The sequence below is a fragment of the Epinephelus moara genome, chromosome 20 (assembly GCF_006386435.1).
Source record: "Epinephelus moara isolate mb chromosome 20, YSFRI_EMoa_1.0, whole genome shotgun sequence".
NCBI lineage: Eukaryota > Metazoa > Chordata > Actinopteri > Perciformes > Serranidae > Epinephelus > Epinephelus moara.
In genome coordinates, this window is record NC_065525.1 from 23,466,974 (window position 1) to 23,485,467 (window position 18,494).

At 41.5% G+C, this 18,494-nt stretch overlaps 1 protein-coding gene across 1 annotated transcript in view; it reads right to left on the minus strand.

Moving 5' to 3' along the window:
- b4galnt3b (beta-1,4-N-acetyl-galactosaminyl transferase 3b) overlaps positions 1-18,494 on the minus strand; it is a 36,528-nt gene that overhangs the window by 12,792 nt on the left and 5,242 nt on the right. Inside the window, exons 2-13 of the mRNA XM_050073114.1 lie at positions 14,802-14,857; positions 14,599-14,682; positions 9,044-9,139; positions 8,616-8,706; positions 8,390-8,490; positions 8,220-8,287; positions 3,971-4,049; positions 3,758-3,821; positions 3,408-3,542; positions 3,135-3,244; positions 578-678; positions 18-85 (exon numbers count right to left, since the gene is read on the minus strand). Of these exons, the coding sequence (XP_049929071.1) occupies positions 18-85; positions 578-678; positions 3,135-3,244; positions 3,408-3,542; positions 3,758-3,821; positions 3,971-4,049; positions 8,220-8,287; positions 8,390-8,490; positions 8,616-8,706; positions 9,044-9,139; positions 14,599-14,682; positions 14,802-14,857 (1,053 nt within the window). The remainder of the gene's footprint in view (positions 1-17; positions 86-577; positions 679-3,134; positions 3,245-3,407; positions 3,543-3,757; positions 3,822-3,970; positions 4,050-8,219; positions 8,288-8,389; positions 8,491-8,615; positions 8,707-9,043; positions 9,140-14,598; positions 14,683-14,801; positions 14,858-18,494) is intronic.

Here is an 18,494-nt window from a genome sequence, read left to right on the forward strand (position 1 = left end):
AGGGAAGTACAAAATACCTCTGCCTATGTTTTCTGTCTCCCACGTATCAGGACGGTCTAATCTCATATATCTAGAGACACCGAACCTGAAAACAGGAGGATAAAACACATAATTATGCAAAGCTTTAGAAGGATTTAACTGGTTTTATGTTACATTAAGTTCACAAATTAGTTTTCAAATGGGACTTTCTTTCTCTCTATGTCAAAAAACAAAACACATTCATCTCCTGATGTGAAAAAGATTGAGCAGTACAGCACCCTCTATTGGAGATGCGGTAAACCTACTTCTAATTCTACTCTGTCTGCCTGTATTCATTCATTCATGATACGTAACTGCTTATCCTGTCTAGGGTTGCAATGGTGCTGAAGTCTAACCCAACTGACACTGGGCAAGAGGTGGGGTACATCCTGAACAACAACCATTCACGCTTACACTCATACCAATTTAAAGTCACCAGTTAACCTAACCTGCATATCTTTGGACTGTGGGAGAACGTCCATCTGTACGCAATTCCATTTAGTATACAATGTCACAGTAAGTGTTACTGCATATGGATCTATAATTCATCGTGTCTTACATCTTCATGTAGTAAGGGTTTTCAGGGTAGAAGCAGCTGTTCTCAGTCTCCATGTGTGTGAGGCGAGTGTAGTCGTTGGGGTAGATGTAGGACATGTGGACCTGGAGAGATTAATTGAAATGCTGTTAAAGCTACGAGAGGCGAAATTCAGATAGCTGGTTGTCAATGGTCCCTATTGCTTGCAGCCCAAAAAGACTATATTAGCACAAGATACAAAATGTCCAATTTTGAAAAGAGCAGTTGTTTCACGGGCAACACATCTCCACATTGCATCAGATGTAAAACTGAGACTGGAAGCTTCCCAAATTATGACCTTGACATGGCAAAAGTTAGAATAATGGTGGGAGACTGTAGAAAATACACTCAAGGAAGTCCTGAACATGGTACTCCTTACTCTAGTCTCCAGTTCAACTTATTAAATTTACTTTCTTTGGGCTGGCCATGACAGTAGCGAAAAAATGTATCTTGTCTAAATGGATTGATGATAACCCATCCAGCCACTCACAGTATTGAATGCCCTTAGAAAAGACTACATATAATGTAAGAGTAAAAACATGGCAAGCCTGGACTGACTTCCTGGAAATATAATTGGGTTAAAATGTACTGGACCACCATTTAGTACATGTTACTTGTTTTTGAATGTATGTGTTTGCGTATGCTGTATGCATATGTGCGTGATGTGATATGAATATATGTGCAAGCGGATTTGCGTTTGCTTGAGTGCTTTGATTACCAGCTTGGTCTCCGGATAGTGCTTATTTGAATATACAAATTAGAAGAATGATGTAACTGGATGAAATATGTGAAATACAGACTATGGGTTATGTGGATTGTGGACTGCATATTGTTACGGATGTTAAAGGGAATGCTCTAATCGTCTGTACTGAATAAAGTACACACTGGTTATGTATGTGAAAATGACGTTATATTACATGTACCACGCAACAGAATATGGAAGATACCATGCATAACCAAACTAATTTTATTGTTGTCATTTTAATTTCTCCTTATTTTATGATATGATATGATATGATTATTTTATTGTTTATATAAAACTTAAAAATGTTCAATAAAAACAATGTTAAAATCATGGGATCTTAACCTAATAAGGGTCATCTGATCCCCGTAAACAGAGATCAAACAGGTGTGTGCATAGTTGAGATAAGAACATCACGTGCTGCATGTGTTTTTTTATGAGAGGTTGATATTCAAAAAATAAAAACTAAAATAGTTCAGTATTTTGGGATATGGGATTTGCTTTCTTGCCAAGCTAAGATCAACACCACTTTCACATCCCTCTGTTACACATGAAGCTATAGCTGCAGTTTACTAGCTTATCTTAAAGGGACAGTTCAAACCAAAAATCAAAAATACATATTTTTCCTGTTTTCTGTAGCACTATTTAGAAATCAATCATGTTTGGGTGTGAGTTGCCAAGTTTTGGAGATATCAGCCATTAACCTGTCTGCCTTCTTTCCAATATAATGAGACTAGATGGCACAATACAACAGCAATGTCTCTTTCCAGAAAGCATGACCTGGTTACTCACGATAATCCACAGACTGTGTTGTGAGAAGTTTCATGTAGGAACTTGTTTTTTTTTCTACCAAAATATACTGGGCACAAAGAAGTGTGCATCTACTGCTAGCTGACCTTGCACCACTGAGCTTGCTTCACTTATAGCTTAGCTGAGGAAGACACCGTTAAATGTTTACACCTCTCACCGATTTTGGGATGAACTGTCGCTTTAACATTAAAGGGATAGTTCAACATTTTGGCAAATTCGCCTGTTGCCGTAATCCCTATAGTCATATGAGTAGGTACATTACCTTTAATTAATTACGGCAATAGGCGAATTTGCCAAAATGTTGAACTATCCCTTTAAGATTGTAAACAGGGGGAAAGAGCTAACATGGCTCTGTCCAAAGGTTAAAAAAACCTCTGTCTTTGAAATGTCACCAATTAACACTTTATATCTTTTTAAATTGTATCCGTATAAAAACCAAAGTGTAAAAACAACAGTTTATGGTCTTATGGGCGTCATGTGTAGGACTATTTCTTGGCTGGGCAGTGACATTTGTTGTCACTTAAAGGCTGCTAGGCAACCAGCAGATACTTCAGGAAGTCAGCACAAAGTGACAAAAATTGAAGATTGTAGAATCAAGTGAGAGAAATCAGAAGCTTCTGTGCTTCTAAATGTTTTTTTCCTTTCTAATGGGTGCAGCAAATCTGGGTGTTCCCTTTAAATTTGTCCTCAGGGGACATCGCACTGTTACTGTATGTATGCTGACATAATTCCTCAAATAGGCAACACTGCTCAGCACAACAGGAACAAATTTAAAGACACAATAAGAGAGGGCTATGAAAGATGAAAAAAGCTTCCTGTATTACTCTGAGGCAACCTAAATAAGACGTTTGCTCACCACAGTGCTACCCCTGCACTGTATTCATGACCTGTTTAGTATGAATGATAAGCTTTGAAGAATAATGTGGGCTGGAGCTCAACTAGCAAAACTGTCAGTGAAATATGAATGAAACAAACTATATAAATACATACAAACTGCAGTCCTTGGTAGCGGACAAGCGGAAAGTCTTTTATAATGTAGCTGGGTTTGTACGAGCAGTCAGGCAGAACACCATGTAGGAACTTGCTGTTTATCAAAGGCACTGCAGACAAAAACAACACACAGATTTGAGATAAGATTACTTGGTGCATTTAGTGGGAGGAAAGAAGTTGCACAATACTTGCAACTAACGGTAAGAAATGGAGGATGAGGTGATTTATCAGCTGTGCCGCGAAGAAATAGGGCAACAGAGAGACGTCTCTCACCGTGGTAGAGAGTGTCTCGTGGGTCCTCCCTCAACATGTCTGCTGCGGCACTCTGCTGCCTTGTGGGTGTGTGCTGGTGGCTCGCAGCCGTCTGTGGTATGTGGGCTACGTCACTCATTAACAAGGCAGACTCATCTGTGGGATGAAACCAAAGGACAATAGAATAAGACGAGCATTTACTGTGCAACTGAACCACTTGACTTGATATGCAGGTTTGAGCGCCATGGCAGTTTTGAGTCATGAGACGCTGTGTGATGGAAATCCATCCTGAGCTCTAGACTAATAAAGATTCGCTGAGTGATGTGTTTTTTAAGCGGCAGGAATGATGTGTGGGTTTTTTGTGTACTTACTAACATAGAGGGAGATGTGACTGGATTCAATAACCCTGAACCTGCCTCGATCCTGGAGCCGCCACTGTGTGAAAATCAACACAAAGAACTGCATGTCTCTTCCACTTTATTACTCACACTGCACATGAAAATGAGCACAGACGTGACATGAGAGTTGGAACCAATTAAATGTGACAAAGAAGGAAGGAGGGGGCATTTTGTACTACTACTTACTGCCACCTCCACATGGTCAGTTCCTTTGTCGTTCTGCTTGTGGATAACCTCAAAAAAGTACCTCTTCTGAGCAGACAGCCTGTCGGACAGGAAAAAATCAGATATAGCATTACATTATAGTCACATCAGACACAACTTAAACTGTCTCTAAAGAAATACAATCATGTGGCTTTAAGCACAGGATCTGTGTCGCTCCTGGTTGGCTTCACTGCTCTTCCATTTTTTCCCTAATAAACGTTTTATTTGGGAGGAAGCTTATCCTTATAGGAGTCGAGGGTCTAAGACTGCAATCATCAACTGGCAGCCCGCTGACCTATTATGGCCCGCCAAAGCTTCCCGTCCAGCCGCAGACTATTAATGAAGTCATAACATTTGAGGAGGATACCATGCGTTCTGGCCTTTATGATATCGAGCATTATATTTTCTTCTTTTATTAGAGCAACCCAAAAACAACTGAGCTCAAAATAACTTAACTGTGATTTAACAACCCCAAATATGTGTGTGTGTGTGTGACCCACAAACACTAGCTTATTATTAGCTTATTATTGACCCACAGGCTGTAGACGGGTTTGGGTAAGATAGCTACATAATATCATGGGTTTTTAATCATTAATAATTTAACAGAAACATTTTGTGCAATCGTCCACCTTCTCTTCCCCTCACTCTTTCACTGTCTCCCTCCCTTTCTCACACACACACACACACACACACACACACACATGCAACGCAGCACTCGGTCTGTGTCCCTGTCCATGTCTAAGTCCTGACAATTGTGCAGATTGGATGGTTGAAGCTGAGAAATGTGGCTTGTGTCATATCTTTGTGCAAGAACGGGGACAAACTCACAAACATTTCATTTACTTTCATTTACTTTTAATTTATCATTTTAATTCATCAATAAAATTAAACAATTAAATTATAAAACAATTATAGGCTAATTTGGTCTCTTTTTTAAAAAATTTTAAATTATTTATTTTTCTTGGAAAGCCCGGCCCTCCCATTGTCTTCTTAGGCAAATTCTGGCCCTTGGACAAATGTAGTTTATGTACAATGACCTAAGAAGACTGTGTGCTTTACAGATTATAAATCCCCTCAAGGTAAAGTTATGATGCTGTGGGGCTAAATACATAAAGTTGTTTTGACGTGAGTGAATGAGGACAAACAAAGTCACCAGGCGTTTACATTTACTAATATTGATCCTGCTTACTGATATTTACTTTTTCTTGTGTCGGTGTCAACTCACCAAACTCATCTAGACCACACAGCACAGAATATTTCCTGCCTAGTTACGGTAAACCACGCCCACTCAGTGTGACAGAACTTTCCAGCATGTTAGCAGCTGCTCTATGAAATAGCTTGAGATGGTTGTCTGACTTTTTTTCTAGTACTTGTGTCGTAACAGTAATGTTGAGTTTTTACCATGTCATCAAGTACAGATTGGATTCCCAGAAGAGCATATACATTTTTACACAGAAATGCTTATGCTTGGGTTCTCAGAGCAGAGGTGCTTATGTTAAGGTATTGGTTTGATGTGATTAAAGGGGCAGTCCTACAAGTTAGTTGTGCACTTCCGTATGGGGGACTTGCAAGAGACAGATTTAAACTAGAGTTACAGCTGCAGTTTATATCCATGTCTGTCAAGACTTTGAAATGAATCTAATAAAATGTGTTTATTTTAATATCAGTGAATAATTTCCAGTGAGAAACATGCTGTCTTCACTTAGAGAATATTTTTTACAGAGGACTGAGAGAGCTTCATGCCACGGGGGAAAAAACACCTGAAGCTCATTATCAGCAAAACCAGTGAGCTTGTGGTGGGCTACCATGACAGCAAACAATGCTTCAAATATGGATGTTGCTGCGAAGAAGCTGCAAATTCTAAAATGTGGACGCACGCGCTCTCACGCATCTTCAACCCGGCAACACGGACGATCGATACAATCAGCACAGTTTCACAGTGAACACCCAAGATTAGTGTTATGTGTCCCCTTCTGTTCCGGAGTTATGACGCTGACTAATAGACAGCTAAGTGTTTTTGTAGAACATGGCAATGTCACTGAAGTTGACCTTTGACCTTTTGGATATAAAATGTCATCACTTGATCATTTTATCCCTTTGGATATTTGTGTGCAATTTTGTCACAAGTATTATATGATGCAGAATTACCACCGCTCCACCCAGCTTGGCCTTGGCAAGGTGCTGGAAACATCAGTAAGTTCAGACTGGTGGAGAAAGAATTCCGCACACATCTATGCAGTGTTTCACTTTATTGTTGAGCTTTCGGTCTAGTAGACCTTCATCAGCATATATGTGAGGCAACAATGGACAAGCTGGTAAAAGAACCCAATCTCAGGTCCTGTTTATACGACAAAGATTTCAACCTAAAACGGTAAACTTTACACGACAGCAGCATTTTGGGTGCCTGAAAATGCAAAGTCTTGAAAACGGGTTCCAGAGAGCATTTTTTTGCAAACAGCACCGTCTCCCTTGTCATGTAAACTTGCTATATGCAGTTCCTCTGAAAACCTTTCGCACATGGACATTAAGGTTGCAGTCCTTAGGCATCCCCGAGAAAGTCAACCGTCACAAAAACAATGGCGGACTCCTGAGCTCTACACTTCTCCAGCAAAGTGTAGATTTACCGTGGCAACTCCACCTCGTCGTCTGTCCAGACAAACGTTTGTGCACTCCACCTCGTCGTCTGTCCAGACAAACGTTTGTGCGGTTGCCATTTTGTTTGTTTATACATCACCGCTCTGTAGAACGAAACGCATGTGCGCAGGTGAGTGTTGTTTCATTACAAAGTCACACCGCCAACTACTGGCCTGGCATGTATACTACAGCGCTTTTGGTCATTTTTGCGGATCTGTGTGCGCGGCGATTGTTATCAAAACGTTGTTATCTGACTGTGCAACTTTTTTCAAAACGAAAATGAGAAACAATTCTGTTGTCAGTGGATTGTTTTCGTGTAAACATGACCTCAGTCTAATCATTGGCTGCATGCAATACACCTGTATTTAAAAAATCAAGGTGATTTCATATAGGTTCTTTTGTATTTACTGTGTTCTACCCTTGTTTTGTATTCTGGTACTGTATGACAATACAAGTATGGCTTCCATTTGTATGCCTCTCAGCTTGCCATTCAGTATTTTTTTTTTTTAAGATATTTTTGGGAGCATTTTTGCCTTTAATTGATAGGAAAGCTAAGTGTGAAGGGGGAGAGAGAGAGAGAGAGGGAATGACATGCAGCAAAGGGCGGTAGGCTGGAGTCGAACCAGGGCCGCTGCGGCAACAGCCTTGTACATGGGGCGCCTGCTCTATCCACTAAGCCACCGACACCCAGCCATTCAGTGTTTTTTAAAAGAAAACTACAACTCCCAGGAGGTGGAGCTCCTACCACCACGGTTGCGCACAGATGTACTGCATACAGCCAGTGATTAGACTGAGATTGGTTACTTTTACCAGCCGGCCCATTGTTGCCTTACGTATGCTCTGATGAAAGCTCAACAATAAAGTGAAACACTGCATAGATGTGCGTGTGCAGAAATTTTTCTCTGCCAGTCACAATTAGCATATGAATACTGGAGTAATAGCCAAAAACGTGTTTGGTGAAGTTACAGTGACCTTTAACCACCAAAATCCAGGTGACATTTGCATCAGATTTGAATAAATTCCCTCAAAGTGTTCCTGAGATATCATGTTCATGAGAATGGGATGGATGGACAGCCCAAAAACATGATGCCTCTGGACTACGGCTGTTGGTGATTCGGAGGCATGTAAAGGATTGGCAGTCCTCGATATGGATCAAGCTCCTACATTTTTTTTGTTGTTGCTAAAATTAGGACAGTTTGGGTTATTTTTACTGAATGATTCAGTCTGTGTTGTTTTACATGTGCTCCTCTTATGGGTTTAAAGTAGAAGGGTAACGATGCACCAATGAGAATTTCAAACATTTTCTATCGTGTATGGTGCTTGTCGTAGATGCCACTGTCAGTTAAATCCGATCAAACCACACCCACACAGTCTGGATGTAGCATTCATGCTAGGGTGAAATGCTCTAGATTTTGAACCGAGCTTTCATTGGCTGACTGAGTTTTACAGTTAGACAAAGAGACTGGACTGCACCTGGGACTTTGCACTAGTTTAATTGCTGTACTATACACACAGAGCAATATTGTATGTTTGACTATTCACACCATTAATGTTAGCTGATGACTTGGCAGTGAAATCCTCTCTGGTATCAACTCACCTAACTGGTTTGGAGGTCTGACTGGCATACTTGTCAAACTCGCCCGGGGCTGTCCATTCTGTGCCAGTCTAGAAAGAGAAACCCAGTGTGCAAAAGAAATATGACAGTGAACAATAAAAGCTATGCGGAAATGATCCTCTGCCCCTTGTAAAGATGAAAGACTTGCGTACCTTTCCAACCCATGCCAGTAACTGCAAGTTAAGGGGAGACTCATCTGAGCTGAGCCACAATTCCGAGTTGTCATCAGAGCTTACAGCAAACACAAACTCTCCTGTAAGATGAGGAGAAAAAATGAGATAAAGAGACTGATTGAAGGAGAGATAGAGTGAGAAGAATTGCAAGCATGTTCTCAGTAAAGTAGCAGACAGGGACTGGACGAAAAAACACATGTTGTACCATCGCTGTATGGATGTAGATAACCGAATATCCTGAGCCCATAGTTTGTCCACTGAGGGGAGACGGCCAGCTTTGACACTGTAGTCCTGGACTGAAAGAGGGAGGAAAGAAAAACACAAGAGTATCAACCGTGGTGTTTACTCAAAGTGAGACTACATCTTGAGTGCAGGGACATGAGGATCTAACACGTGGATGTAGAATGCACCTCTGAGTGAAAACAACGGTGTGTGTGTGAGGGCGTTTGTGTCATAGTGTGTGTAGGGATGTCTTTGCACCATGAATACTTCACGGTACTCCTGGGAGAAAGACATGGACTGCCCAATGTTACTATCCCAGGAGACGTGTTGCTAATGTGGCTAAAAGTGTAAATCAATTAAACATAACTAATAGAAACTGAGTGAACTCAGAAGATAAGGGGTTTGACTCACATGAGGATACAGCGGGTAGTGCAGGTTCTTGCTGAGGTCAGCTGTAGAACTGCCACACCAGTCCTCAAAGACGTGCAGATTGGCCTGTCCCTTATACTGCAGGAAGTAAAGAGATAGTGAGGATGACACTGGGAACAGCGAAACAATTAACCATCTGGCAGCCTCAGTACTTAGCAAACTAAAACCAACAAATACAGACTTCCTCAGATACCACTTGACAATACAATGACAGGACTACTGGTTTCAACTGTCACCCAATTCCTACCAGCCACCGCACTTCCTGTGTACAGACAAGTCTTTTTCAAAGAGCCATTGCACCCAAATTACAAAACACTCTCTCTAGTGGTATCTACCCATGCACATTGCTTTGGTTTTATTTATTTGCTTAGTTGAAAATACCTGGCTCCAAGATTTTTGGCTGTACCTGAATTCTGTGGAGGTGTGGTTCTCAAAGCATTATTTAATTACTTAAAGGATGCCAGCAACTCTGTTTACGTCCCCCTAAAATATCCGACCTTGATTTGCTGACTTGCATCTGCGCACTGTTTGTCACAGAAGAGATGTTTTCACATTCCTTTACTGAAGCTGGAAATATCTGTGTGCTTTCCTAAAATCTAAGATTCAAAGCAAGAGTCGGTAAGTCTCTAATATGAAAGCTAACTGCTGTCTAATATACAAAGGCTGCCCCAAAAACCCTGAAACCTCCAGCACAGAGCAGACAGAGAAAGTTTGCAGTAGCGTGGTGAAAGTTTTGACAGCAAACATGGTAGAGTGCGCAGCCTTTGGACGTAAACTGGACCAATGTGAACACACTGTAACATCATAGCAGATATTAAATGCTTTGCAACCCTTACGCTGTGTCAGCCACTGCCTGTTACAACCTAACAAACAACTTAAACAAATAAAAAATGCTAACTATACTTAGCATTCTGATACATTGGCTAATTTTGGTGCTCATCAGACTAACTGAGTCTGACTGAGGCTAAAACATGTATGGCTGTGGCCACTTGTCCACAAGCAAACAGGGTTTGGGTCACTAAAACAAGAATATTTTGAGACCATTTAAGGTGCAGATTTTTTAAAGCTCCAGTTACTGTTTATCTGTGTAGAAGTGTAAAATGGAGCCTTTGGAAAATTATGATGCAATCTCCTTAATTCAGGCATGCCCACTGTTGCTTTGTGCAATAAGCATATGCTATAGACAACAACAATGATGAATCACTGGTTTGCTAATGCTTTGTTAGCACTGCTTGGTCTAATAACTACTTTACACCTAAACGTAGTATTGCTGCACCACTCCACAGACAATCGGAGCCATCTGCTGCACCCAGTGTTTTTGCTCCACCTCAGTGTCTGCTGTTTAAAGCCCATCAGAAACTATAGTTCTGAAAAAGGACCTTACCCAAACCCTTAGGCCCAACCCTAACCACCGAGGGGGGCGCTATGCATGAACAGCAGGGAAACAATATTCGATAAAGGAACCAATTTGATGCCATACAGGTCGAACCAGGAGATGGAGGAACACTTTCCAGGGTTGGATTGTTGTCAATGAGGAATAGAAGGAAATCTTTAGCATGTCCAGAGCATCACTCGTGAATTTGAGTGAGCTCCTTCACTCATCAAATGGGAATAAACGGTGATGTGATCTCCAGTAAGTGTTTTGAAAAACGTAATGTCCGTCTGTGAGGAGGGGAAACTGCTGAAGACAGCTAACGAGGGCGAGCGTATAGGGTCGTATTTGTGTTCTTGTGTGGACGGAGATATATTGTAAAACAACAAAATATTTTTTAAAACATAGAGGAAAAATAGAGGGCTACAGGGATTTAGTTTTTGTGTAGGCCACATGGAAATTAGCGTCTGCCTGGTGTCCTCAACAAAAACCCTATGGGACTTTTCCATTGGATTTTGGATTATTGCAAAAAAAAAAAAAAAAAAAGCTCTGTGGTAAACACAACATTATGATACATGCTTCGTTCAGCAAGATAATCCTCACAAATTAACACCAATTTTATGATTTTTGAAGCCTTAATGCAATCGCCAGGAGTAAAAAGCTAACAATAGCCTATAACCTACAGTCACATGACTTCACATCACCACCACAACGATGCAGTGAAGCCGCGCTCAGCGTGATGACATTCTGTCGTCTTTTTTAGCCGCTTGTTAACAAGCTTTTTTAAGACACATACAGGCAACAAAATTCACAAGTGATGTATTTACTGGCATATTTTATGTCATAGAACAAAACGTGAAAGTCTCAAAAACCTTATTTCAGGCATCTAACCAAAACCCCATTTTAAAAAAGTTTACTTTGAGACAAAGGAACTGGGAATGCTAAAATGCTAACTCATTTCCAGGTTTAGGACTCATTCCTGGGGCACTCTATATCTGCCTGAATCTCTTCGGTGTTTCCTCTATTGCTAACGCTAGCCATCTTGATGCGCACCACTCTTTCACTAGTTAACTCAGCGCAGTGGGTGGGGTGAAGGCCAGATCCAGAATTTCTCAGTAAGGGAGAAAGAGTAGATGTGCTGCCAGCCCCTTTTATGAGTTTTTTTTACTTCTCACATTGGAAAATCATGTTAAACAAAGTATTTATTCTAGCAGTATATTTTTACATGCTTAAAAACATGACTGGAGGGGAGCTGGAGGGAATCAAACAATTTTATCTTCACAGAAACCTATCACTCTAGAAATAATCCACAGACTTGGTTGATAGTTTTCTTTGGAACTACTTTCTGCCAACAATCTCTGCAAATGATAAAACTAAAACTGTTTGTTTAACTGTAAACCGCCAGAGGTTAAGTGAGTAAGTGCATTTGTAATGTGGGTGAGTTCATCCCTTAAGTAAGATATATGTACACACAGGTAGCGGGTGGATCCCAGAGTGACAATAGAAGCCACCATTAAATTGCTCTTCCCCGCCTCCAACTGCTTCAATGAAAGTCAGTGGGAAACCCTGGACATGCATGTAAATGAAGAGGCAGTCGAGTTTCAGCAGAGGCCCAGATGTCCTGTAAACATACACCTCTGTGACATCTGCCAAAGAGGCCATGTTATCTGATCTGTGTGTGCTGATTGCAGCACAGGGGCAGAATGATGCAGGTGAGAGAGAGCCAAAGCCTCGACGATACCAGTCCAGTAGATCATCAAATTTCATTAGTGGTCAAGCTAAACACTCTGCTGTCATCAGCACAGTTAGTTAAATGTTAGCGTGACCTAAGCTCTGGGGTTAGGCTGTGAAATAATGACTCAAAGCGCCTCACGGGCTCGGCGCTGCTTGTAATCATTTAACAAGCCTTTCTCCTTCCGTTTTCATGTCTGTGATCAAAGGCCACTTCACTGGGAGTCTGAGAAGCTTATTTGCTGTCAAGCTCAATCTTATTTTATTTCAGCCATGGCTCTGCTGCACCCTTTTCAGTAGAGTGTTAAATCTGTGATAGTTGTGACAGTGAAAGGAGTATTTCACTGCTGAAAAGATTTTTTTTTTCACATAATTCGGCTGTCTATGCAGTAGAAAGGTGCAAATATGTTTTAAATTGAAGACCAGAAAACCTGTATCTACCAAAATGCAAGCATTGCCTCCTGCTGATGTGACAAAACGCATGGCAAATGAGCAAGGAGAACTGGGCGCTGGCAAGATGAAGGGAAGTTTGACATGGTTCATTTACGCACACTTCCCACATTGTTATAAAACAAAGCTGGTTGAAAATCAGCGACGATTACGATCATTGTAACTGCTGGCATATTTTGACTGCTCATCTGTCCCTGCAGATGACAAGATATAAATCCCATGTACAGGGTTGCTATGTGAGTGAACAACATATATTTTTGTGTAATTTATAGACTGCAGACATTCAAATACAAGACAATCTTCTTTGGTTGTTTTTCGGCCACTTTTCTAGCCTCTGGCATATTTGGCATTTCACTGTGCAACCTATAGGGTAGGCTGCAATTATTCAATGCATTTTGATGATCCTATATAGCTTATATTTCTACATATTTCTGTATATCATGACGCTGTTGAATATTATTTCTGACCTACACAATTCAAGTACTGTTTTAATAGGCTACTGTAACTGTTTTAGATATGCATTATTTATTTATTTTTAGTCGGCTATTGAAAAAGAAGCTACAACATCACATCCGTTTTGCAATGAATTGTGGGCGATTAAATCAGTGAAGTCTGCTTAAAGGGATAGTGCACCCAAAAATGAAAATTCAGCCATTATCTACTCACCCATATGCCGAGGGAGGCTCAGGTGAAGTTTTAGAGTCCTCACATCACTTGCGGAGATCCAAGAGGAGAGGGGTAGCAGCACAACTCCACCTAATGGAGGCTGACGGCGCCCCAGATATTTTGTGGTTTCAATTATGTGTTTTTGGACGTTTTAATCTGGGGCGCCGTCAGCCTGCATTAGGTGGAATTTTGTTGCTAGCCCCTCCCCCCTTGGATCTCCGCAAGTGTTGTGAGGACTCTAAAACTACACCTGAACCTCCCTCGGCATATGGGTGAGTAGATAATGGCTGAATTTTCATTTTTGGATGCACTATCCCTTTAAGTCTGCACCCCAAGCGGGTCTCTAGAAGTCTGCAGAAAGTACCTTTAAGGCCCCTTGTGGACTGGTTTAATTGTGAATTTGGACAGCCCTAAGCACTCCCAGACTTCATCGGGAATGCGCCCACAAGACATTCACAACTGTGAGGGATTTATGCTTTTATTTCACTTGTGTGATTGTAATTTAAACATCTTTAAGTTTTGGAGTGTTAGTTAGACAAAACAAAGAAATCTGAAGACATCATCTTGAACTTAAGGAAACTATGATGGTGTTTTCCACAACTTTTAGACTTTTTTATAGTCTGATTTTTATAATGAATAATGACTGAACAACTTACAACTAACCCTTTTTGGAAGTAAAAGAGTAAAAGCCTATTTACAGATTAAAAAATCAGATGGTAATGCGTGTTTCTGGTTCATGAATGAAATACCCTAAGGATTAACGTACTAAGTTGATTCAATATACCTATAATTAATTTTTAAAGAGATATTCAAGGTATAACTACCCTGCAATAAACACAATTAAAAGAAAATTACTGACAGTTAACAAATTACATGTTGTCAGACCAGTCAACTCTGTTTGGATGAAGCACTTTGACAGATTGTAAGTCAACAGTTAAGGCAATTAAATCTTATAGCGTTAATCACATCCAGTCAATGACTAAGAGGGCACCCGCACAGACATGATCACTAGGACTGTCACAATGCTACTGCAGAGTGTGCTTACACTGGTCTGCAGAGCCAGACACAGCAACAGCTTCCCCCGAACATGAAACATGAGGTGCGAGCAACTGGCCAAAGCACAGTGCTTCTTAATATAGTGGAAACATGATGACAGAGCAATGGAAGCTGCTGAAGCAGACTCTGCTGCAGGAAACAAATTGTATACAGAGGCAAATGAAGTGAGGTGGGAGGGAATTGGGCAGGTCTTGGCAGGTTATTTAGAGTTCAAAGGAGGTGAATGTTAAAGCATGCGGACACTATGGACACACACACACACCTCTGGTTTCCAGGTTTGTGGAGTGTAGCTTGATCTCCAAGCGGCTGAATCCTCCATGGAGTGTGGCTGCTGGTCTCTCCTGACCTGGAAAACACACACATTTAAGTCTAAGCTTGGTTTCCGCCACCCCTCCCTGCACAAACACACACCCTTGCATCACCTCATTTTCTATTACCACTTCTTTTTCCATGCACCGTCCTTACCCTCTCGTCAAACATGGCTCTCCTCCAGCTGCTGCTGTCAGCGTAGGGATTCATACCTGAGAAAGTGGATGAAAACAATCAGAGCAGCGCTGGGCTGACAGGCAAATATGCAGCGATGATGCACAGATGGGCAACACAAGATCTCCTCTGCTGATTTGAAAGAAATTTGTGATTTCCCCAGGAGGTGGAGCAGGTTGTTAATCCTGTATTGGCTTCCCGCTGAGTTTGCATTCAAACAAAATGTATTCTAATCCAGGAAGAGCGTGTGGCTCGATCTGCTTCTCATTGTTGGTAGCATAGGAAAATCATTTTATTTAAAGTGGGAGAGCGTGCTGGGAGGAGGAAGTGCACATGTATGTGTATGAATGACAAACTTATCATAGTTAAGCAAACAGAGCTGCTGAAAACATGGCACAGGCGGCATTCTGCTGCAACCACAGAAAAACAAACACTCTACTAACTATGCGAGCCAACAGCATCATCAATCTAACTTGCCCGATGCTTTATAGCTCGCCCTTACTTCAGGTGTTGCAAGATTTTCCAGTTTTTACTTATACATGCTTTTTTATTCATTTACTATGGGCTTGTGTTGCACGAACAATGGAGCCCAGTGTCCCAACGGAGTCCCACCCACTCCCTGTTCCAATTCAATGCTGATGACCACTGACTGTAACTCATCTCACTCAGCCTTTAATGAGCTGCTATGGCACTCCTCTGTTCGCCCAAATTTTCTGGCGCTCCGGTAGAGCAGATGCAGAAATATTACTCCTTCTCTAACCTCTTCCATCATCCTTCAAATTATAGGGTAGTGTGTATTTTAAAGGACCTCAGTGTGTTTTTTTACGAGCCTGTGGTGTCAGTGAGTGACAGTGCCTGTAGACTCGGAGTCTGTCATTATCACCAGGGTGGAGATCTCCAAACACACACCCTTGAGACATGTGGGACAATTTTGGCAGCGCACGTAATTCTAGAGTGGCGGTTAAGAAAAGCAAGAGAGGAATATTTTTATCTCCATCTGCACTCATCCAGTTTTTCTACTACTACTAAACCTTCCTCTGTTCCCTTTTTTGTCACAGCGTTCACCACAGCACTGATAAGGCTTTTGTTTAATTCCTTATTCATTCTGTCATCGAATTCAGTGTTTCAGAATGACTGTCAGCTCTTTCTTTGGTGAAATTGAAAGACTCAAAAATGTTTCAGCTGATAAAAAGAAAATTGCTGCAGGGCTTTACAGGCTTTTCAGCCTTCATCTCGACAACAGAGAGACTGAAGTTTTCTTATTGTGGGTATTGTATTTATGTGACACTTTGGCCTGTTCTTTCCACCTTGGAGACTATATTTCAGGTCGGGCTACTGACGCTGCCAAATAGACGTTTCTTATGGACAATTTGCTGCCGTTAAAAGCATTTTAGACAAACACTGTTGCATTTGTGTGTGGATTTTGGGTGAGAGGCTACACAAAACATACAGAAAAGATAGTCAAACATGCAGTTTGCATAGTCAAACATGGTAAATGTTTATTCCCATTTATGGATAAGAAGCACACTGCAGACGGTGTAATGCCGAGAGGGTTTTTCCGAGAAAGCATTAGAGACAGGCTGGTGTAAAGTATTAACCCAACTAGAACCTTCTCTATCGAGGGATTATTCAGAAATGTGGGAGGAGTGCCCGGTAAAAAAAGATCACCACATAAAAAAATCACCCACCCACACAGGCAGCCATTTCTCCATCGGGACATTTATTAACTGCAGCACTTCACGTGTTATCTATGTTCTTAAGTGCCCAGGTGACCTACATATGGGAAAAACAAGCCATCCCTTAAAGACCCATATCTGCAGAGCCGGGCATAACAGCGCTCCTGGTAACCTGCGCCAACAATCTTGATCTTTCACTTTCTTCTCTGCTGTTTGTAGGTGACGAATGCGTTCCTGCTCTGCTGCGCAGGAGGAAAACAAAACAATTAACATTAACAGCGAGAGGGATTCTAGGTTTTTTGGTTTGGACACACTGAGCCAAAGAGGTTTTTTAATTAAGACTGTGAATTTTGTACTTTTTAGATACTCTGAGGGGCCATATTGTGTAGTTTTATTATGACTTATGGACTTAGTTACTCCTAACGACAAATTTCCCTGACATTTAAATGGAAACATTCTCCGAAAAATATTTCTTGTATTATAAGAGCCATTTAAAATCAAGTTTTCAAGTAACCAAATGCTGCTGTGGAGCTTTGCACCATGCATTCTCAACACTGCACCTTGTCCTACCAAAAAAAAAGTGTCAGTCAGTGAGCTTGGCTAGCACCAGCAGCCTGCTCCCCTAATAGGTTAATGTTCACACGTCTGTGCTGAATGTGGTTACGCATGACTCTGGTCGAGTGGTTACATGCCACTTTATGCTGACACAGCCTACATACAATGTTTTTTTTTTCAATTTTCAAACAAATCAAAATACTGTGAAACCACACTGGTGTTATGAGATGTCTTCTTTATCCCATTTTCTACCTCGCTACTTGCAGAGCGGGGGCAAACAGGCCAATGTGATTTTTTTTTTCCCCTGTTGTCTTTTTTTTCTTATTTGGTGATGATAACAATAGATGTTAGCGGAGGCTGTTTTATTTAACCATTTGACTATAAAGACATGACATGTCAGTGCAAATTATGCCAATGATGTCATTTAAATGTCTATATTTATAAAATTATAATAATTTTAATAATGAGTTAAACCAACTGGTATATCTAGAGCCAGGCGGCACGGTGGTGCAGTGGTTAGAATTGTTGCAAGAGGGTTGCGTGGGGGAGCCCCTCTGTGCAGAGTTTGCATGTTCGCCCTGTTTTCTCTGGGTACTCCGGCTTCCTCCCACAGTCCAAAGACATGCAGGTTAATTGGTGACTCTAAATTGTCCGTAGGTGTGAATGTGAGTGTGAATGGATATTCTGTACCTATAGCCCCTTTTACACTGCCAGATTTTCTGCGAATGTTGGGCTGATTTGCCGGCAAGCTGCGAGCGTTTAGACACACAGAGCCGGATTGGCGAGTTGATCCGAGGTGCCCAATTTTCCGCCTCGTAGGGGTAAACATATTGGCAAAACCTTTATGGCTGTTGATGATGCCGCACGTGCGAACCACTGGCGGTGGATAAACAGGAAACAGCTGATAGCAGGAATGAGCAGCTAGTACTAGTGGCAAGAGGGAAATGCAAATCTGACAGACACTGTAAAGATGAGCAACTGGGGAGACAAAGAATTGCGCGCCCTCCTTGCCCTCGCAGACAAAAAGGCCATTAACCGTCAAATGACGGGGATGGTGAAGGATGGGCCGACTTATGAGAGAATTGCTGAAGGACTGACCAGCTGTGGCTTTCCTTGGAGCGAGGCTGTTTACGTCACTCACTGAACTACACGTTTTGTACGTTTGGCATTTTGCCGAACTCCCCTCTTTTGTTTTTATACTACCAATGCTAAAAAAAGACTGATTGGGCTTTCCTGCAAATCTGCACAATTCCTATCTAAAAGGGGCTTATGTGTTAGCCCTGCGATAGTCTGGCAACCTGTCCAAGGTGTACCCTGCCTCTCACCCAGTGTCAGCTGGGATAGGCTCCAGCCCCCCCGTAACCCCCAAAAGGATAAGTGGTTACGGAATATGAATGAATGAACATCGACACAAAGCTGTCAACTAATTTATGTACTGTCTCGG